The sequence below is a fragment of the Alosa pseudoharengus genome, unplaced genomic scaffold (genome assembly GCF_046254945.1).
Source record: "Alosa pseudoharengus isolate Yale_2024_CS ecotype anadromous, Long Island Sound unplaced genomic scaffold, YU_APseudo_1.1 YU_APseudo_1.1_scf_17, whole genome shotgun sequence".
Classification (NCBI taxonomy): Eukaryota; Metazoa; Chordata; class Actinopteri; order Clupeiformes; family Clupeidae; genus Alosa; species Alosa pseudoharengus.
Genome location: NW_027468640.1, coordinates 37,746,754 through 37,769,039, shown reverse-complemented (window position 1 = coordinate 37,769,039; position 22,286 = coordinate 37,746,754). Strand labels below are relative to the sequence as shown.

Sequence of the window (22,286 nt, the reverse complement as noted above, 5' to 3'; positions counted from 1 at the left end):
GTTGTCACATTGCTTATTCCAGGCACACTAGGTGATGCTGTGGTAAAATTTTGATATCAAAATGTTACCCTTTGATAGCTTACTCATTTGCACTAGGAATTTTGCTGAGCAGACACACAGCATTGAGGTGAGGAGACAATTTTTAAATTTCATAGGTCAGAGTAAATTTTCATGTTGGTGTTGTTTTTGTATTGAGAGCTTGTAGGATATTAGTAGTTCAAAAACAAAACACTCATTAAAAAGCCAAAGGTAGTAGCTTTATTTTGAGTCATATTTTAGCTATCAAGTTAAAGCCATGTGGCAGCTAGGTTAACATCTTTGTCAAGAGGTCAGTTGGGGATGGTTGTCACATAGCTCGTGGGGTTGGTTGTCACATGTGTTTGTTGTCACTGAGACACAGTTGTCACTGTGTTTGCAACTTTGTTTGCAACTTACATGATAATAAAGAGGTTTTAGCACGGAAAATGATTTCATTTCATTTCTCAACACAGTAGACAATTCAAGTAACTGATCACCTCCTTTAATCCCATTGTTTAAACATAAGGGGCATTGATGACAACTATCATAGGGGTGGTATTCATATTAAAACTTATTTGCAGTTTCTAGCTTAAAAAACTAAAAAGTTACACATCATTTTTTAAGATCCCATTTTATCACTGAAATCCCATTGAAACTCTATAGGGACAACCAACCCCATATCCTGTGACAACCAACCCCGTGATGGGGTTGATTGTCACATTGTGTCAGAGTGTCTTTGATGGTTAATTGCTCCCTGTTACAATACATTCTAAAAGTAAAAATTATACACATTTAAAGCCAAGACCCCAAGCTTTCATTTCATGTAGGAATTACTGCTGAAAGAGTTTTTGAAGATGAGCAATTCATGCATGAGTAAAAATTGTGACAACCAACCCCGGTCTCCCCTACACATGGAGTGTGATGTAGAGTGCAAAGTAATAGTGCAAATGTAGTGTGCAAGACACATACTGTATTGGAATGATAAAGTATGTAATGGGCAGGTAAACGGTCAAAGTGGGGATGACCCCACTTATCTGCAGTTCAGGAGAGTGACGGCAGTGGGAAAAGAGTTGTTCTTGTGTCTGGTTGTTTTTGAGTGCAGGGATCTGTAGCGCCTGCCAGAGGGGAGGAAGTTAAAGAGTGTGTGTGCAGAATATGTGGAGTCTTTGGTGATGGTCTCTGCCCGCTTAGGTCCCAGAGTACAAGTCCTGGAGGGAGGGCATTTTGTTCCTCCTCTCCTGCAGCTCAGTAACTGTCGAGCAGGACGACAGCAATATGTCATCGACTGGAGCAGAGGGAGGTGACTGGGAGCTCCTTAAGAGCATGAGCAGCTCATCCATCTTCTCCTCAAATGCGTCCATTCGCTGTGCCATGCGGTAATGGTTGTCCTTATTGCTATGGAAAAATGGATGGTGTTAGTTTTAGTTGTTAAATACATTATATACCTGCATATGTGAACAAATTAAGTGAGTCTTCTTACCTCTTATTTCCGTCTCCATGGCCAAGCCACCTCCCTCTGTGTGACGAGTCACTTGTGCTGTTTACAACAACAAAAAAAGTTTAGTTACTCTCAAGTTCCTTGTCATGAAATTGTATTTACTTGGAAATGGAAAATTCAAAGACACTGTACCTTCAACTGGGTCCCAAGATGAAGTGGCAGGCGTTGTAATAGACCCATCCAGCTCTGGGCAATGAGCTGGTTGCCTGTGTGGTGTTGACTCATCTAAAAAGAAAGTAAATATGAATATTGGTCAGTTAATTTATGGTAGGTTTTTTTTTGCACATGACATTTGCAAAAGATAAACCTATGCTGTTACATTAAACAATCGCTAAAAAGAAAAACTCACATGCAGGTGGTGGAGGCAGTGACATCTGCTTACCTAATAAAAGGCAGGAAGAGACAAATACATCAGAACAGTAACATGATATGCACCAGGTTAATAAACATGAATGTCAGTAGTTCCATGGTAGGAAATATGACTCAACTGGTTTTCTTAAATAATACATGTGTAAATGTTAACTTACAGACAGGGCTTCCAGGCACACGCACCATCCTGGAATGCTTTCTTGCTTGCGGAACGGATTCATCTGAAATAAAAGACCATACAATCTGCACTGATTGCAAAAAGAATATTTGAATTGTGCAAATAATGTAGTCTGTATTTAAGAGGTCTTACCATCACGTGACCATGCACTGCCTTTTGTGGACGCTCGCATCTTCTTCCGCCTCAATGCTAGAAGTGTCCATCAGCCGCTGACATTTTTCCATAGCTTTGGTGTATGAATCTACGTTAAGAGAACTAAGTTTTTGTGTGCCAGTAGTAGAGCAAAGCTACGGAGCCCCCCGGGTGACATGGGAAAAAAAAAACATGGGTTAGAAAAAAAAAAAAAAGTAGTGGGGAAAAAAAAACATGAGGAAGAAAAAAAAAAACGATGCACTTTTGCGGGATCTCATTGCGGGATCTCGCAAAGTTTTGCGAGATCTCGCAAAAAGTTTTGCGAGATCTCGCAAAACTTTTGCGAGATCCCGCAAAACTTTTGCGAGATCTCGCAAAACTTTTTTTCTACTTTTGGAACTTGCTGGGCTTCCTACTTGACCCCAATAGGCCCACAAACCACTACCGCCAGATGGCAATTGTATCATGATACTATGATTGCTCTATCACTGTTGCGTGTTGTGGGTTTTCTGGACACATTACATAGGCCTATGACAAGGGAGGGGGAGGGAGACACCTGCGTGCAGACACGCACACACGCAGGCGCGTAGCAAGCGTGGGGGATGTGGGTGTTATAATGTACACAGTTTTGCTGGAACACGATTATATCCCCCACACTTTTTGTCAGATTAAATTGAAAGTAAAATATGGAAATAAACGCTCCCGTAAAGAGTTGGAACCGTATCTATAACGAACACACAGAGACACAAATAGGTCTGTTGATTTGATTGAACGGTCATCCAGGCAATCACACCAAGTTAGGTGAAGAACCAGAGCCGCTCTGATCAAATTCAAAGTGTACGTCTTTCAAGGCTGCTGCTTGGGTCTGCATTGTAACGTCTGCAGTGAGCAGATTTCAGATAGAATTGAAATGATAATTGTTACCGCATTATGCTAATTTAGTAAACCAAAATTCACTGTCTGACTGACAGTTTTTGCCACAATGCAGGGAGTCAAAGTGAAAGCGGGGTGCGTGCACCAAGGCACCTGTTTCTGCAGGAAAACCTTTGGCTACTGTTCTCAGAGCATTATGCTTTCTCTGCCTATGATCTGCAGCTTTTCTCAAACTATGGGCCTCCTCAACAATGAACCTACTACTGCTCCACGTAGCCGCGAAATTAAGTTATGCCCGGTGCTTCACACATCTGCTCATTTGCAGCATACTGTAGTGAATGGCTACTTGCGAACGTTGTGGATTACTTGCGAACATTGTGGATTACTTGCGAACACTGTGGATACTTGCGAACTCTGTGGATTAGGCTACTTGCAGACTCTGAATTATCTCTGGACACTTACGGTCAGTCTCATAACGCTCCAGGCTGGAGCTGCTGTACGGACTAAACCAGTACTTTCTCAAAGCCGGTCATAGGACCCTGTGATCTAGCTCAGTCTATTGATTGCCTTGTTATTGCAGTCTAGTGTGGCCTACTGTGTGTGTGTGTGTGTGTGTGTGTGTGTGTGCGCGCGTGTGTGTGTGTGCGCGCTTTGAGTTTAGCCCCCGGCCGGGGTTAATGGCCAGTCCCTTCCCCTAGTTTAACTCGGCCATAGAGAGGGCTAGTTTAAGCGGGTTGTATGAATGCGGGGTGGTTGTGTGTGGGAGGTAGTGGTGTATTAATTAATTCTTGTGAATAAACTGTGAAAAGTAAATCCCGAGTTGTGTGTGTGTGTGTGTGTAACTCCTCCTCCGACTACCAATAACATAATTACAATACTTATTCATTTGGTGTCATCAACTATATAGACATAGCCCAGTCATCACACATACAGTACGTCTCCAAGACGCTTGGAAAGGAACAGCTTAATTACATCGCGTTCCATTTAGAACGTTTTATTTGATCTGATCTTACAAACGGCGGCGTCAAGACACATTTGAGTTCTACATCGGAGATAGAACGCTTATGATCGATCATGCAATGTGTGCGTCCCTGCAGCAAGTGAAACTGGAGGTAACGTGGGCTAGAAGCAACAATAGTTTAAACAAAACGTGGCTTCCTGTAACTATCAATGGAAAAATGCATAGAAACTGCTCATAATCTTTAAATTGACATTAATTAAGCTGGCTATATGCAGCACAATTTATATATATTCCCTTTGCATATGTTTAGGTAGACTTCAAACGTTTTTGAATTTGAGCTTACAGTTCTGTGTCCTTTACATTTATTTAATAGGTATTAGTGATACCCAGGGTGCGATTTGTGTAAAAAACAGAGGGGGGGGGGGGGGGGGGTTGAATATGTTACCTTGAATACCTTTAGCTTAGTTTTAGTTTACCGTTGTGTATGACTTTAAACAGCGAGTGTGCTCAGCTCCTCTAATGCAGGGTTGGACTACGTTTTGAGAAACATACAAATTCACCTTGTTCTTGACCCATCTGAAATGACTCCTCTACCTTTGCTGCCTCCATCCTTTCTGTATTTGTTATGTAAAATGTTGTATATGATGACACTGAAGTCTTGAGTTAGTGAATTGGCTAACAGTGTTAGTTGGTATACAAATAGCCTACACATTGCGCTACACGCTGCGTAGGCTGCGTGCATTCTCTCTCCTGCAGATTTGCATTCAGTAGCCAAGTGCGTAATATTGTAAAAGTTGAAAAAATAAATGTGTTTATTGAAGCCTACAGAAAATAAATAGCTTACTATCATACTGTCAGTTAATTGGCTACAGTGCAGTGAAGAGTTTGGAGAGAAGTTATAGGGCAACTTGAAGTTTTATGAAAATAATTTACGAACCAGAACATATGGGCCATAAGCTTCTATTTCTTGCAGCTGTTAAAACACCCGCTAGATAGTTTAAATACCCACCAACATGTTTTTGCTGTACAGATTATTTCTGTAAGTTATTTGTCTACAAGGCCTAGCCTGGCGGATTTATCAAACGAGTGCTTTCTCGTTCGTCCTCCGCAAACTACTAGGTGTTTAAAGTAAGACGATATGCTGCTCTGAGCGCGTTTCATGTTTGGTTCAGCTGTTTTCCCTGCGGAAGTTCCCGCACTAAAATGTTGAGAGGGACTGAAAATGTTACAATGTTTTTGTGTTCGATGACGTTCAGAAATATGCGCCATCTGCCAGAAGGCTACTGAATAGCCTACTCTGATGTATTGACACTGAAGATCGCTAGATTTCAAGAGTTTAAGTAGGCTAGCAGTTAAGTTGCATTCATCGCTATCAAGGGGTTTAATCCTTGTCCCCACCGGAGATAAAAATAATTTAGCAGAGGTAGGGATAGGAAAACCAGAGTTGGGGAAATCCTCACCATCCCCCCCTACAAATCGCACCCTGGTGATACCTCGAAATTAGGCTGCTGTCGGTTAGGCAATTTATTGTAGCCTGCTGTGTGTGCGTGTCTGCACGCAGGTGTCTCCCTCTCCCTCCCTTGTCATAGGCCTATGTAATGTGTCCAGAAAACCCACAACACGCAACAGTGATAGAGCAATCAGAGTATCATGATACGATTGCCATCTGGCGGTAGTGGTTTGTGGGCCTATTGGGGTCAAGTAGGAAGCCCAGCAAGTTCCAAAAGTAGAAAAAAAGTTTTGCGAGATCTCGCAAAAGTTTTGCGGGATCTCGCAAAACTTTTGCGGGATCTCGCAAAAGTTTTGCGAGATCTCGCAAAACTTTTTGCGAGATCTCGCAAAACTTTGCGAGATCCCGCAATGAGATCCCGCAAAAGTGCATCGTTTTTTTTTTTCTTCCTCATGTTTTTTTTCCCCCACTACTTTTTTTTTTTTTTCTAACCCATGTTTTTTTTTCCCCATGTCACCCGGGGGGCTCCGTACAAAGCAGTATTTCCATATAGAGAAAACTATTATTGATAGTATTGCAGCAATCAGTCATCTGTACACAACCAGATTTTCTTGACTGGATATTTGGCCCAGCACCACGGTGAAGTTGGTTTTACTTTGCCTGTGAGTTCAAATAATAGACTGAAAAATGACCCCAGGGTCTTTTTCTGCATTAAAACACATCAAATAGGCCGTGGAGACAGTATTACTGTACCACTACAGAGCCTTCCCCGGTAAACGCTATAGCTAGCCCCAAAACGCAAACAGTGGATTAGCTAAAGGCGATGAGCTAAACCCTTCCCAAATAGCATTTTTTAACCAGTATAATATTGTTCAAAACAGCACCAAACTTCGTCAGTATAGCTTGCTCAGGGTCCCTATCAAACGAAGCACCAACAACGTAGTTAGCGAACAAAACCCTGAGTTTATTACAGAAGACTGTTAATCTCACCAACTGTCCCGCTTCCAGCTCCTCCAACCTCAGTACAAATAATAGATTAACCAAACGTGACAGTACAACCAATCCTTGCCATACTGGGTTGGAGGAGCTGGTATGTTGGATGGTAGGTAAGATTAATCGTGTGTAGTGTTTTGCAATAACAATTGCAAATAATGTGCAAAGCAGAAAATGTGTTTAAGCTATGGTTACAGTGTTTAAGGTATGCTAGAAGAAGTTTAGGTATTGAGGCTTTGGTCTAAGCATTAGTTTTTGTGTGTAACTTAAGCAGTGGGCAAAAACTGTAAAAGGGAACGTTCTGAACATTGTCTGAGAGGTTTTTATTTTCCACAGGACATGTAAATATATGGGTTTGTATTATAATTCTCTCTCTCTCTCTCTCTCTCTCTCTCTCTCTCTCTCTCTCTCTCTCTCTCTCTGTTCTGTAGGCCTTACGTCGCCTAAAGGGAGTGTGTGTGAGAGTAGCCGTGGGACCCTGTACTACCGAAGCTTGTACAGTTGCTGTGGTTTCTCACTTCCTCTTGGGATTACCGTGGATATGGGGCTTCATCCTGGGGTAATACACAAACTCATCTATACCATTTCAATACATCAACTCAGGACTCTGCATGTACACAAGGTCTGACGTGTGTGTGTGTGTGTGTGTGTGTGTGTGTGTGTGTGTAGGTTCGTGCTGGCTGCAGTGTCTCCTGCTGTGGTGGTTCCCTCCATGCTGTTGCTGCAGAAGGAGGGCTTTGGGGTGCAGAAGGGCATCCCCACGCTACTCATGGCTGCTGGCAGCTTCGACGACATCCTGGCCATCACCGGCTTCTCTACGTGCCTCGGCATGGCATTTGGCACAGGTACGTACACAGGAATGCACACGCCGCACACACACACACTTCTCTCCCCCCCCCCCTCTCTCTCTTTGACTGATCTGTTTAACCTGTTGGCCTGTTTAAAAAATGTTTCCCAAAAGCCATAACCACTCTAAACTCACACATGCAGAACTGTGCACCTTACCCCCCTCCTGCACTACTTATTTTATTTCATGTTGTTATATTTATTTTATTTATCTTACGTACATGTTGCCACTGAAAAAAGGAGTTGCTCTTAATCTCATTGTACATCTGTATAGTGACAATAAAAGACATTCTATCCTATTCTATTCTATTCTCTCACACACACACACACACACACACACACACACATGTATGTTCTTGATGTGTGTGCAGGATCTACCTGGTTTAACTTGCTGAAGGGGCTTCTGGAGGTGGTGGGTGGAATAGTGGCTGGCCTTCTGCTGGGACTTTTCATCCATTTCTTCCCCAGTGATGACCAGGTAATGGCACACACGCACACACACACACACACACACACACACACACACACACACACAACCTTACCCAGGTGTGCTCTCACTCCCCATAACTGTGCCGTTGGGCTGCCATCTGGTGGCTCAGTACATGCACTGCACATGGGCATTTTGTCTCTTCTCATGCCACAGCAGAACACTTGATTTCTTGCTAAAAATGTGAAGCATTGCATTTAATTCAGATGTTTCAACCCCTGTGTTTGAGTGCATTTGTGATGTGTGTTGTCAGGCCGAACTGGTCCAGCGGCGTTCCTACCTGCTGATAGCCCTTTCTCTGTTCTCCGTGTTTGGGAGCCGGGCGGTGGGCTTCGCCGGTGCCGGGGGCCTCTGCACGTTGGTGCTCGCCTTCCTTGCTGGACTCAGCTGGGGCTCCGCAAAGGTCTGTGTGTGAGTGTGTGTGTGTGTGTGTCAGAGTTTACATCAGCCGGCCACAGCTGGAAATTCGCCAATTTCATGTGAAGTTGTCTGACAGAAAAAAAATATAAACGGACGGAATGTCCATTGGAAAATATCCTACATTTATTACAACCTCAAATCAGAAAAAGTTGGGACGTTGTATAAAATGCAAATAAAAACAATAATATACAAGTCTTGTAAACCCATATCTAGCAGCAAAAAGGACATAGACAACATATCAAATTTTGAAAATGAAAATTTTGACTATTTAAAGGGAAAATATATGTTCATTTTGAATTTGATGCCAGCAACATGTTTCAAAAACAAGTTGGGACAGGGAATGTTTACCACTGTGCTGCTTCACCTCTTTATTTAACAAAATTCTGTAAATGTTTAGGAACTGAGGAGACCAGTTGCTAGAGTTTTGCGAATGAAATGTTGTCCCATTACTCCCCATATAGGATTCAGTTGCTCAACAGTATGGGGTATTCTTAGTCATATTTTTCATTCCATGATGCACTTCATTTTACAAATCTGGACTGCAGACAGGCCATTTTAGCACCTAGACTGTTCGTCTATGGAGAAATACTGTTTAAATATGTGCAGAATTCATTTTGGCTTTGTTTTCCTGAAATATCCAAGGTTTTCCCTGGAATAGACATTGCCTGGATGGCATTATATGTTGCTCAAAACCTGTACATCATTCAGAATTGATTGTGCTTTGCCAAATGTGCAAGATGCCCATGCTGTAGGCACTAATGCTCCTCCACACCGTCATAGATGTTGGATTTCGAACTGCACTGAAACAAGTTGGATAGGTTGGATATTTGGATAGGCCCTCTCCTCTTTAGCTCAGCTGAGTCCATGATTTCCAAAAAGAACGGCACATTTTCATTGGTCTAACCACAGGACCTTTTTCCATGTTACCTCAGTCCATTTTAAACAAGCTCAGTCCCAGATAAGACGGTGGTTCATCATTTGTGCACACAGGTTTTATACAGAGTGATGAATACCACTACATCTTAGCTTCTAAGAGACCCTGCCTCTCTGGGATGCTCTTTTTCATACCCAATCGTGTTGCCAGTTATCCTCCTTTTGTTTTCCTTATCATTACACAACTTTTCCAGTCAAATGTGTCATTTTCAACATTTGATATGTTGTCTGTGTCCTTGCAACTATACTTGCAACTTGCAACTATATATGAGTTTAAGAGATTTGCAGATTATTACATTCTGTTTTTATTCACATTTTACACAACGTCTCAACCTTTTCTGATTTGGGGTTGTAATTAATCAATAACATTAGACTTATATTGTACATCATATGGTCTACAATATGTCACCACTACAACTTAAATAAAAATTAACCTATGAAACGTTTGTTTTTTTATTTCAAGTTTGCACAAACAGTGTAGTCAAAGATCCTTGATCACTAACTGCTTTAACTCTCTCTGGTGCAATACTTTCACTCTATGAAGTCTAGTAAGCAACGCTAATTTATTAAGCATAGTTTCAAGTTATTTATTGGGACTATTCCTATTTTAGGGGGGAAATCCAGAGCAACTGAAAATATGTCACGACCACCCATCTAAAATGTTCAGTCTGTAAGTCAGATCCCTACTGAAAAAACCAGCCTGACCAGCTAAAGGTGGTTTGCTGGTTGACCAGCTCGTTGACCAGCTTGTTTGACCACCCTATGATGGTTGACCAGCTAGACCAGCAAATCTCTTGCGAAAACATACCTTCAGCTGGTTTACCCACCTAACGATGGTAATTCAGCTGGTTTTGCTTGTCGTACCACCTCAAGCTGGTCATTTTAGCTGGTGTTGCTGGTCTACACTGCTGGTTTAACTGGCCGTGCCAGCTTATGTTGGTCAAACCAGCATGACCATCTTACACCAACAATGTCAAGCTTGGCAGGCTGGTCACCAGCATGACCATCTTGCACCAGCTTTATCCCACACGACAGGCTGGTCAAACCAGCATGACCAGCTTCCTCAGATGGTCACGCCAGCATATCCAGCTGGTGGTCCAACCAGCTACACCAGCAAAGACCAGCAAGAGCTGGAAGAAAACCAGCAAAGACCAGCTTAAACCAGCTAAAACCAGCTACCAGCATAAGCTGGTTTCTAGCTGGTTTTTTCAGCAGGGATGTAAGCCCTTGACATGCAGTTATCACAGCTTGTGCTTTGTTATAAGGCTACAAGGAAGATTTTTTCTAGTCAAAAGAAAGTCTACCGTAACCTCTGGTGTGTGTGTGTATGTGTATACAAAATGTTGCAACGAACGCATTCATTAGGACGGTGTATTGTGAGTGTAAGATAGAGATAGTAACTATGAATTAAAGGAATTATCCAGAGTAAAATGCACTTTAGATCGATTTCCGGATGATTGGGGGTACATACGTTGAGTTGACATCAAAATTATGTCATTCGGATGTGTTTTGAGAAAGTTTGATTGTACCGTTTTCAGTCACAACTCGTAGCCTGGAAGTGAGCGGGGCATTTCAATTGCGCCGCTACAAAACGCTATTTTTGTACCTCTTCTACAGTTCCAAACAACATAACACTTACGTGGTAGTGACTAGAGGGTCCCTAAAGCCAAACCGAAGTATCCCGAGGTCTTTATGTGGTCGAATAGAGAGTCCAGAATGAATTTCATCAAGCCAGTACCTTTCCGGAAATGTTGCCATCTTTGCCGCCACCTTGAGGGGAAAGTCCGTAGGAGTCTTATTGCTGAGTGTGTTGTAACACGCTCTGGAAATTCACAATTTCGTCGCCGTTTTAAAAAAAAAAAAAAACATAGTCCAGTATTTCTTTCGAAATTGAAATGAAGTTATATGGACTGGACTATATATATTTTTTTTTTAAACGGCGACGAAATTGTGAATTTCCAGAGCGTGTTACACAGCAATAAGACTCCTACGGGGTAATTGGTGATGACTGTGTATGACTTGTTAGCTAGAATTGCTACAGCTCATGCTTAATTGTGAAAAATTAAGGTTGACAAATTGTGTGTTTGTATGTGTGTGTGTGTGTGTGGACATGCTGTGTGTCAGGTCCCAGTTGCTGCTGTCTTGGCGGTGGCCTGGGACATCTTTCAGCCCCTCCTGTTTGGCCTGATCGGAGCAGAGATCATCATCTCCACACTGAACCCCAGCACTGTGGGTGGGTCGCTGACAACCAATAACATGGCTCTCTCTATTTCACACATGCATACAGTCCTCCTTCTTGCTTTCCATCATCACACACACACACACACACACACACACACACACACACACACACACACACACACACACACACACACACACACACACACACACACACACACACACACACACACACACAACACATAGAGGGAGAGAGAGAGCTGCTGTTTTTAAAAAAAAAATCAATGCATGACCATTAGGGGGCATACTGGTGGTCAGACCAGACCAGATAGAGATTTTGGGGGTTGTGGGTGAAGAATGACAGCAAGCAAGTGGGATGGGAAAATGGGGTGGGATGGGAAAATGACCACAGGTTGGATTCAAACACAGGTCCCTATGGACACTTGGATGGAGTGCAGAAGCTGCAACAACCTGCACTCCAGCTCCCCCACACTGAGATGTTTTTAGAAATAAAGACTGCTGTGTTAGTCATCAGTGTGATATTTTGTCACAGTTCTTATTCAACAGAAAGCTTGTGTCAGAGCATTTACTTCCTCTTGCTCCTTCCTCATCCTTCGCTCCATCTCTCTCTCTCTCTCTGTCTGTCTCTCTCCATCCCTCCTGTGTTCCCTGCAGGGCTGGGAGTGGCAGCACTGCTTGTGGGTCTTGTGGTTAGGGTGTGTATAACATACCTCACGGTTCTGTTTGCCGGCTTCAACCTAAAGGAGAAAATCTTCATCTCGCTTGCCTGGATGCCCAAAGCCACAGTGCAGGTGTGTGTGTGTGTGTGTGTGTGTGTGTGTGTATGCATGCGTGTGTGTGCGTACGGCGTGTGTGCGGTGTGCGAGCGTGCATGAGAGAGAGAGAGAGAGAGAGAGAGAGAGAGAGAGAGAGAGACGTGTGTAGTATTTTGCAAAAGTTGTGAATGGGTGTCTAGTAAGAGCAGGCTCATTCTTATGAGTGTGTTTGTGGAGTGGGGTGTTGGGTGTTAGATGGGGTACACATTAGTGAGAAAATGATTTGTGTTTATGTAGTGGTCCAGAGCGTGAGCATATATTTATAGCACCCATGTCCATTATATGTCTATTGTGTGAATGTGTGTGTGTCTCTGTATATATGTATGACATTAAGTGCTGTTTCTGTAATGTTTATGTGTATACAGTATATGGTGTACGTCATGTAAAAGGTCAGACTACTCTTCTTAGCATTCATTTAACTGGTGTCTGTATGTTTACTTTGTGTGTGTGTGTGTGTGTGTGTGTGTTTGTGTGTGTGTGTGTGTGTGTGTGTGTCCAGGCTGCAATTGGCTCCACAGCTCTAGACCTGGCACGTGCGGAGGGCAATAAGGTACTGGAGGAGTACGGGCTGCAGGTGCTGACCGTGGCGGTGCTGTCCATTCTCATCACTGCACCCATCGGGGCTGTGGCGATCGGCCTCGCCGGCCCTAGACTGCTGCAGAAATACACCAGCATGCCCGACGAGCAGCCAGGTATGTACTCACACAAACACACACATACACAAACGAAAAACACACACACACACGCACGCACGCACGCACGCACACAGGCACGCACACAGACATGCACACTCTCACAGAAAGTTTATTACAGTTTTTTCCAATTGCTAAAACACAATTCTGCAAACTATTGTGGTTTTATCAAAATAGTTAACACAATTCACAAAACCACACACCCAAACTGCAAAATACCTCATATAGCACTGCAACCAAAACTACATATAGCATTATCAAACCTTTGCACCAAATGGCACACACTTCATTCATATTACCAGATCTTGGTCTAACCAACTACACACTGTTGGGCATAATGAAAATCAATCTCATTTTTAGTATGCTTTGCCATAATACTAAAATAGTTCAAATTGTAGAAAATTCTTCAGATTGTTCACATGCACAGAAATATTTGCATATGGAAAACTTTTTTTCACCAAACAAGTCAGTGCAACATATGCACAGCAGATATATTTACATTGGAGTGAAAAAAAATATGCTCAGAAAAAAAACGGTAAACTGAAAAAGAAAATTGCAGAAAAATATTGTCTTCTTTGGCCATGAACTCCTCTACCAGCTCTCACTCTTCCTCCCCCTCTCATTCTCACCCTCCCTGCAATGTCTTCCATTGTTGTTGTAAAAAATGGTGCTCACCTGTGGTCTTTTCATAGTGCTTACTTCCTGATTGAAGTGGTAACAATTAACCGTTGACGTGTTTGGCCAGGTGGCACATATGTTGGCCAATTAGCTCATGCAGTGTCATTTTGAATGGCAGTGTTTTGAAATGTGACTTTATGTCACTTTATGTGACCGTGTTCTGCATTTGAAAAGTGTCATTTTGAATTGCAAAATATGAGTAAAGCAGAAAATGTGTTTAGACTTGTGGAGACTTGAGAAAAAGTTTTGCTCTCTGTGTGTCAGTTTAAATAATTGTGTTTTGCATGTTGCCAATTCAGCCAACATCAGAAGTTAGGCAACGTCTATAATCCAAATCGTCAAAATAGAACAAAAACTCCAAAAATCCAGACAGGCAATATCCAAACAGAGTCCGAGTCAAAGATTGCAAACAAATCAGGATAACTTACAAAACAGAACGTTCCTTGGTTTGGCAACAGTCAGCGAGCAAAGATGACCCACACACAGCAAGAGTCAATCTGACAATGAGTCACAAGTAGAGCAAGGTATAAATAGGGTGGGTAAAAGAAGCAAATAAGAAACAGGTGAGGACCAAAAAATGGCGGGAAGGAGAACAAAGGCAGGAAGTAGGGGTGTGGCCAAAAGCGCATGGAAAAACAAAACACAAAAGCAGACATTGAAAAACACAGAAACAAGCCAGCAGAGGGCTACAGGAAAACAGTTCTGACAGTACCCCCCCCTTCAATGTACGCCTCTTGGCGTCAGAGCAGGATGGTTGGGGACGGGGTGCCGACGACGGAAATCCTGAATAAAAGTCTTATCCAGCAACTGACGAGTAGGCACCCAGGAGCGTTCCTCTGGTCCATATCCTTCCCAATCGACCAGGAACTGGAGCCCTCTCCCCTGGCGCCGGACGTCCAACAATCTCCGGACAGTGAAGACAGGAGCCCCATCGATGAGACGGGGGGGGGGGGGGATGGGGGGCCGCCACAGGTGGAGAGAGAGAGCTGTGATGGACCGGCTTGATCCGTGAGATGTGGAACGTTGGATGTACCTGTCGGAGGGACAGGGGTAAGTGAAGCCGGACTACTGAAGGACCCAGGACCGGCTCGATCAGGTAGGGTCTGATGAATCGAGGAGCCAACTTCCGGGAGTCAACCTTCAGAGGCAGGTTTCTTGTGGAAAGCCACACTCTCTGCCCCTTCCGGTAGTGGGGTGCCTTGAATCTCTGTCGGTCAGCCAACCGCTTCATCTGGGACCCCGAGTGCAGTAAGGCAGCGAGAGCTCGCCTCCAGGTGGACTTGCAACGCTGGATGAAGGCCTGGACGGAAGGCATAGAAGCTTTTGCTACCTGGGAAGAGAACAGAGGAGGTTGGTAATCCAGGGAACACTGAAAAGGAGACAAACCAGTGGTGGCTACAGGCAAGGAGTTGTGGGCATACTCAGCCCATGCTAGATGCCGACTCCAGGAGGCCGGATTCTGGGAGGACAGACACCTCAAGACCCGCTCCACACGGTCCGCTCTGGCATGGTCTGTCTGGCCATTGGTTTGTGGGTTGAATCCAGACGAGGGGGGGGGTGTAGTCCAGTCACATGTGTGCGACCATGGTCGGTTGGGAATATGGAGTGGTTGCAGGAGCCCAGTAGAAGGTTCATTGGAGGTCTTGTTACGTGCGCAGGTTGAGCAGGCCCCAGTGAAAGTACGAACATCATCCACCATTCTGGGGCACCAGAAACATTGGCAGAGACAGGCCATCGTCCTCCTGACCCCAGCATGACATGCCAAATCAGAGGAGTGACCCCACTGCAAAACCTGAGAACAAACAGATCTGGGAACAAACAGACAGTTGGCAGGGCAGTTATCTGGACCAGGCTCCTTCTGCAGTGCCTTGACCCTCCTCTCAATTCCCCAGGCTCCCACCAAACACCTAGTGGGCAGAATAGTTTCCGCAGCAAGAGACACCCCAGGATCACCGAACTGCCGGGAGAGGGTATCTGGCTTGACATTCCTGGAGCCTGGACGGAAAGACAGGGTGAAGTTAAAACAGCTAAAAAACAAGGACCACCTAGCCTGATGGGCATTGAGGCGCTTAGCGGTCTTCATGTACTCCAGGTTCCTGTGGTCAGTCCAGATGAGAAAGGGTTTCTCAGCACCCTCCAGCCAGTGACGCCACTCTTGCAGAGCCATCTTGACAGCAAAGAGTTCCCGATCTCCGACATCATAATTCCACTCCGATGGGGACAACCTATGTGAGGAAAAAGCACAGGGTTGCACTTTGTTATCCCAAGAAGACCTCTGAGACAGAACAGCCCCAACTCAAACATCGGAGGCATCCACCTCAACAATGAACTGACGGGAGGGGTCAGGGGTGGCCAAAATAGGAGCAGTGGTAAATCGTGACTTCAGTTCCTGGAAGGCCCGCTCCGCAGCTTCACACCAGAGGAACCTAACAGAGGATGAAGTTAAAGCGATCAGGGGAGCTGCTATGGAACTGTAGTCACGAATAAACCTCCTATAAAAATTGGCAAAGCCCAAGAACTTCTAGAGATCCTTGCGAGATTGTGGGGTGGGCCATTCCACTACCTCCTTAACCTTCCCCAAAACCATCTCCAATCCACCATTGTTGATGATGAATCCCAGGAAGGACGTAGTGTGCTGGTAGAAAACACATTTTTCCGCTTTAACAAAAAACTGATTCTCCAACAATCTCTGAAGCACTGCCCGTACTTGACTGACATGTTCTGAAAGAGACTTGGAAAAGATTAAGATGTCATCCAAAGAAACAAACAAAAACCTGTTTACCATATCCCGTAGGACATCATTAGCAATAGCTCAAAGGCATCAGACATGAGAGGAAGAGGGTATTTGTTCTTGACCATTATGTCATCCAATCCCAGATAGTCAATGCAAGGTCTCAAAGAGCCATCCTTCTTGCCAACGAAAAAGCCGGCACCTGCAGGGGGAAGAGGAAGGGTAGATGATACCTGCAGCCAGGGACTCATCGATGTATCTCTCCATAGCAAAGCGTTCAGGGGGAGACAAGGAATATATCCGACCTCGAGGAGGGCATGTTCCAGGGAGCAGGTTGATGGCACAGTCATAGGGTCGATGAGGTGGCAGAGAGGTGGCCCTAGACTTGCTGAACACCGGCCTCAGATCCAGATACTCCTCCGGAACACAGTCAGGAAAATCCTCGGGTCCCTCAGGAACAACAGACGAAGGGTTAAGGGCAGACTTCAAACAGTGAGACAGACAGAAAGGGCTCCAGCCCAAAATGATGTTCTTGGCTCAATTGACATGAGGGTTATGTTTAACCAGCCACCGATGGCAGAGAACTATAGAGTTCTGAGGAGAGTCAATGAGAACACAATATCTTCACAGTGATTGCCAGAAAGCATTAAACTCACCGGCTCGGTGCGATGTGACTTTGGCAAAGCGGCTACCATCGAGGGCTGAGACAGCTAGTGGTACCCCAAGCACAGAGACAGGGACCCCCCACTGGACGGACAAAAAGTTGTCGATGAAACTTTCCTCGGCACCAGTCTCAATGAGGGCCACCGAGATGTGTGGCCCCTCCAGAAGATCGTTGCTGGCAGGAGAGTTTGATGAAGTGGTGGGGAGGTTTCACAGGAACACCGCTCGCCAGGACTCCCCTTACTACTGACGAGCATTGTCTTTTACTGGACAGTCATCAATTAAATGACCCACCTGGCCACAGTAGAGACATGCCTTGGCCAGCAACCGGCATCTTCTCTCTGCTGGGGTTAAACGAGTGCGGTCAACCTGCATTAGTTCAGAAGTGTCTGGAGAACCTGGCACTTGGAGTCAGCAGAAAGGCCTGGGACTCTTGATGTGGAAAAACGAGTGGTGCACTTATCCGGCGTTGTTGACTTAGCCGGGCATCGACATGAGTTGCCATATCCACCAGACCATCCAATGTTCGAGGTAAGTCGTGGGGAATGAGCTCGTCCTTGATTTCTTCAGACAGGCCATTGAAAAAGACATCGTAAAATGCTTCTTGGTTCCAACCAGACGCCGAAGCCAGGGTACGGAACTGGATAGCGTAGTCAGAAACCGACTGGGACCTTTGACGGAGCTGTAGAACCTCCCGAGCTGCCGAGCTGCCTTGCTTAGAACAGTCAAAAACCTTTTTCATCTCGGATGAAAACAGGGAAAAATTGTGTTGAATGGCCGCATTGTTACTCCAAATGGTAGTTCCCCAGTCAAGGGCTACCAGACAGCAGGGTGATAATGTAGGCTACCTTGGCACGATCTGTTGGAAACGTGGAGGGTTGAAGGGTCCGATTGTACTGTCAAGTTTGCACGTCAGAAATTGGACCCAAGCGGAGATACTGTTCACAAATTTATTATCAGGGTCAGAGTGAACAAAAGGGGCAACACAAAGTCACAGGCAAACAGTTCTCCTGGCATAATTAGAATCTAACATTAGAATCTACTCCAAAAACAAAAATAGGTCTTTGGCCAACATCAGAAGTTAGGCAATGTCTATAATCCAAATCGTCAAAATAGAACAAAAACTCAAAAAATCCAGACAGGCAAAATCCAAACAGAGTCCGAGTCAAAGATATGCAAACAAATGAGGATAACTCACAAAACAGGACATTCCTCGGTTTGGCAACAGTCAGCGAGCAAAGATGACCCACGCACAGCAAAAGACAATCTGACAATGAGTCACAAGTAAAGCAAGGTATAAATAGGGTGGGTAAAAGAAGCAAATAAGAAACAGGTGAGGACCAAAAAATGGCGGGAAGGAGAACAAAGGCAGGAAGTAGGGGTGTGGCCAAAAGCACATGGAAAACCAAAACAAAAGCAGACATTGAAAAACACGAAACAAGCCAGCAGAGGGCTACAGGAAAACAGAGTTCTGACATATAAATGGCACACTTGTACATACCGGTATGTTTATACTTCTTCAGACTAAATTGGCCCACTTTCAGTTTATAATGGTAAACTCGTAAGTACTGAGAACTGTACTGTATGTAAACTAGTGAAGATAGTTATACTTCTAGCAGACCTTTTAGTTTAGTATACATTTCATATAGTTTCATATAGATTTACGTAACATTTTTAAGGTGTATGTAGTAAACTTTTAGGTGCACTACAAGTGAACTTATAGGTGTACTGTTTAGTAATAAACAGCATTTATATTGCCTATTTATATTATATACTACATTTACCGATATATTTTACACACATCAATGGCGTAGGCTGCCATGCAGGGCGCCAACCGGCACATCGGGAGAACTTTTGGGGTTTAAGTGTTTTGTTAGGACAACCTACAACCTTCCGGTTCCTGGACGACCACCTGAGCCACTGCCATCCAACGCTGATATACATTTCTGGCCCAATTTTTCATATTCATGATAGTATAGGTAAAGTATATCCTCAGTAAAATTTAAGTTTACCGGGAGGGTAGTATTAGAATCAGTTAAGTTAAATGAGTTAAATTAAATTAAATGAGAATCTGTCACACAGCCTCTCAAAGATCAGTCTCTGGCTACAAGTACATGCAAATATACTTAGACTTTTCCATCAAGTATATTAAGTATTTTATCATAAGTATAAGTACCAATAGGTTACATACATATCTTTATGTATACTGATTGGTATAAGCCAAGTATAATTAAATTTAGTGTATCTCTGATCAGTACACAAAAAGTAAGCTATATGTATGCTTAGTTCAAAATAAGTAGACCAGCAGTGCACTTCCATACACTTGTTTTTGCTAAGGGAAGATGAGAGGTGAGTGCTATCCCATGCAGATGATGCACACACAGGTTAGGGCAAGGAAACGGAAGCCCTGCATGGAGAGTTGCTGTTGTGCTGTGTGTTTACGTGTGCTCTTATTTCTTATTCTTTTCACAGAGAAACCAGAAGCATCTGCAGCTCCTGATGGCAAAGACAATACAACCTTCGAAAGCAAACTATAGAGACAGAGAGAGAGAGAGAGAGCGCTGATGGAGAGTGATATGACTAGTTATATTATTACTTTCCCTACTCATATTTATATGGTAACACAGACACTCATGTGATATTTCTGCTCAAACAACCTGCAAGACATCTGAAACATCAAAGTGATTACTTTTGATAAATGCTCTGATTAAAGAAGGCAAAATATTGTTGGCAAAAGACTTATTTATTTAAAAATGTATGCATGTTGATGACATGAACTCTGCATGCTCCTGAGTTTAGAATCAAGTCAGCATAAAATGAACTCTTGTGTTGAATTTAATCCAGAATTACAGTCAGATGGGTGGGACTCACACAACATGCTTATCATGATATGCCTCACTGCCCGCTGTCATAGCAACCAATATGACCGAGATAAAGACAATGCAGGTGTGGTCTGTCTGTGGAAAAATCCTGTTATAGACAGACACACGCACACACACACACGCACGCACACACACACACACACACACACACACACACGCACGCACGCACGCACGCACACACACACACACACACACACACACACACACACACACACACACACACACACACACACACACACACACACACACACACACACACGCATACACACACAAACACACACACACACACACACAACCACACACACACACACACAGAGTTTCCAAATTCAAAGACAATTTCTCATACAGCAGCACACATACACCATACACACTTTGTCTGTAGCGTGTTTACTTAAGGGAGAGGACAAGCATCCAAAACCTTATGAGGTTTATGTGGTGCAGACAGCATAATCAGTTTAAACAGTTGAAACAGAAGTCTGTCACTCTTATATACACACCTCAACAAGACACAGCATCTCTCTCTCTGCCCACACATGTTGCACAGAAAACAATGCTCGCTACATACATATAAACACCACTACCACATTTAGTTTCTCACTCCTCCACTAATCTCTCCTCTTCTCCCAGTAATCGCTAACTCAGTGAACACCCACACTAGGGATCACCACTCCATTGCATCACTCTACATACGCATACGCTACATATGCACAAGCTTAACATATCAGGGAAGAGGGATCCCTCCTTCTCAAGTGCTCTTAAAAGCTTGCCCAGAACGCCAGTGTCTCTGTTCTTCAGTGCACTTTAGCAGGAATATATAGACCTCGTGTCTGGCAATATACAGTACGTACTACAGTAGATTCTATTTGTGGGTCAGAAAATATAGTTAGATACTTCTTGTGCATGTGTGCATATTTAAAGGAGCATTAAAGGGAGAGAGTGTGTGTGTGCGTGGGGGTGGGAGTTTGAAGAGGCAATGTGTATGATGGTCGGAGGCACAGCTGGACTGCTCCTCTTTCAGCTGACTTTACTCTTTGGAGGCTCTTCAGGTGAGCTCGCACACTTTCACACTCTCTCTCTCTCTCTCTCTCTCTCTCTGACACTCTCACACACACACACACTAATAGACAGGTGGCATTAGTCACTGAATCCTAAAGCTAGCCATCATGGCACTTGGGAGTGCATACATGTTTGTACTGACATAATGATATGAAGTTGACGTATAACAAATGCAGTTGTTTTACATGGTTTTTCATAAATGCAATGTTAACAAGTGCTAATATATGGCTTAACAATATCTGACTGAGAAAGTACTATGAACTTAGTTACATTCAGTCCAGTTGTTACACATTATAGCATAGCATTATAAACATTCTTAAAGGCTTATAAGGAATTCATAAACGCAAATAAATAGCCTACAGTGTACAACTTTTTACATAGTCATGACTGCACTTATAAAGTGTTATAATGTAATTGTAAAAGAATTTAAACACATTCGTAAAGGGTTATGAAGTATTCATAATGCCTCATAATAATAGAAATGAATACAATATTATAAGCCCTTATAGCTTAAAGTATCACAATGCATTATAACATTTATTTTATCTCTGCAATGTCATTATTACTATCATCAAGAGGTAATGGCTTAATTACACATTACAGATACTTCAAGCTGTAAGGGCTTATATTATAATATTGCATTTGTTGTTCCTTGTTTACTTATTTTATTTTTTATATAATTTGTTTTATTTTGTACAGCACTTTGGGCAGTGAAAACTGTGTTTACATGTCTTTTATAAAATATTTCACTTACTTACTTACTTAATATTTTTCTTACCTGTCTACCATTATGAGGTCTTGTGAAGACTTCATATCCCCTTATAGACAGGTAAGAAAAATAGTAAGTACCAGTAAGTGAAATGTATATTATGTTTATATCCTTAAGAAATACAGCCTTTAAATACAATGTCCACACAACACTTGTGTGTAATATTAATGTTTTATAAATGTTTTTGGTTGATCTCTAGGATTGGGGATTCCATGGCTGGACGGGTTCCAGCCACCTGAGCTTGATGGAGCCCCAGTTGTGCCAGTGTGCACAGTTGTCACATTAACGCCTCCATATCCAGCTTCAGCTGTTCCAGTTGGCCCTCAGCCACCAAGCAGTGTGTTACCACACAAGACACAAGCCACTCCCATCCTGAAAAGAACTCATTTGCTGTCTCTGCTGGTCTTCCTCCTGTCCAATCAGAAAGGTGCTGATCTCAAATCTGCTCAGAGTGCTGTGGTCATAGGAGCCAGCCGTCACCATGGCAGCGCTGCTGTTTTGCCCTGGTGGGAGGTGTTGAGGCAGGAAAAGGGTGGGGCCAGGCAGAAAGGGAGGGCCACGTCTGTCCATGCATTGGCCTGGAGTCAAGTCCTTCAAAAAGCATCAGACTCAGACTCATCTGAGGAGCTCGAGTTAGTATGAC

At 43.6% G+C, this 22,286-nt stretch overlaps 1 protein-coding gene and 2 long non-coding RNA genes across 3 annotated transcripts in view; 1 reads left to right on the top strand and 2 right to left on the bottom strand.

Annotated features, from left to right (window-relative positions):
- Positions 1-19,645, top strand: part of LOC143127810 (sodium/hydrogen exchanger 9B2) — a 28,709-nt gene extending 9,064 nt beyond the window's left edge. The window contains exons 3-10 of the mRNA XM_076289522.1: positions 6,904-7,031; positions 7,142-7,317; positions 7,690-7,796; positions 8,059-8,208; positions 11,283-11,391; positions 12,012-12,148; positions 12,672-12,864; positions 19,409-19,645. Of these exons, the coding sequence (XP_076145637.1) occupies positions 6,904-7,031; positions 7,142-7,317; positions 7,690-7,796; positions 8,059-8,208; positions 11,283-11,391; positions 12,012-12,148; positions 12,672-12,864; positions 19,409-19,473 (1,065 nt within the window). The 3' untranslated portion in view covers positions 19,474-19,645. The remainder of the gene's footprint in view (positions 1-6,903; positions 7,032-7,141; positions 7,318-7,689; positions 7,797-8,058; positions 8,209-11,282; positions 11,392-12,011; positions 12,149-12,671; positions 12,865-19,408) is intronic.
- LOC143128148 (uncharacterized) lies at positions 996-1,736 on the bottom strand. The gene is made up of 3 exons (XR_012987828.1): positions 1,649-1,736; positions 1,499-1,555; positions 996-1,413 (listed from the first exon to the last, which is right to left on the bottom strand). It is a non-coding gene; the product is annotated as an uncharacterized LOC143128148 (long non-coding RNA).
- LOC143128149 (uncharacterized) lies at positions 1,878-2,261 on the bottom strand. The gene is made up of 3 exons (XR_012987829.1): positions 2,196-2,261; positions 2,044-2,106; positions 1,878-1,898 (listed from the first exon to the last, which is right to left on the bottom strand). It is a non-coding gene; the product is annotated as an uncharacterized LOC143128149 (long non-coding RNA).
- Positions 19,646-22,286: the final 2,641 nt, after the last annotated feature.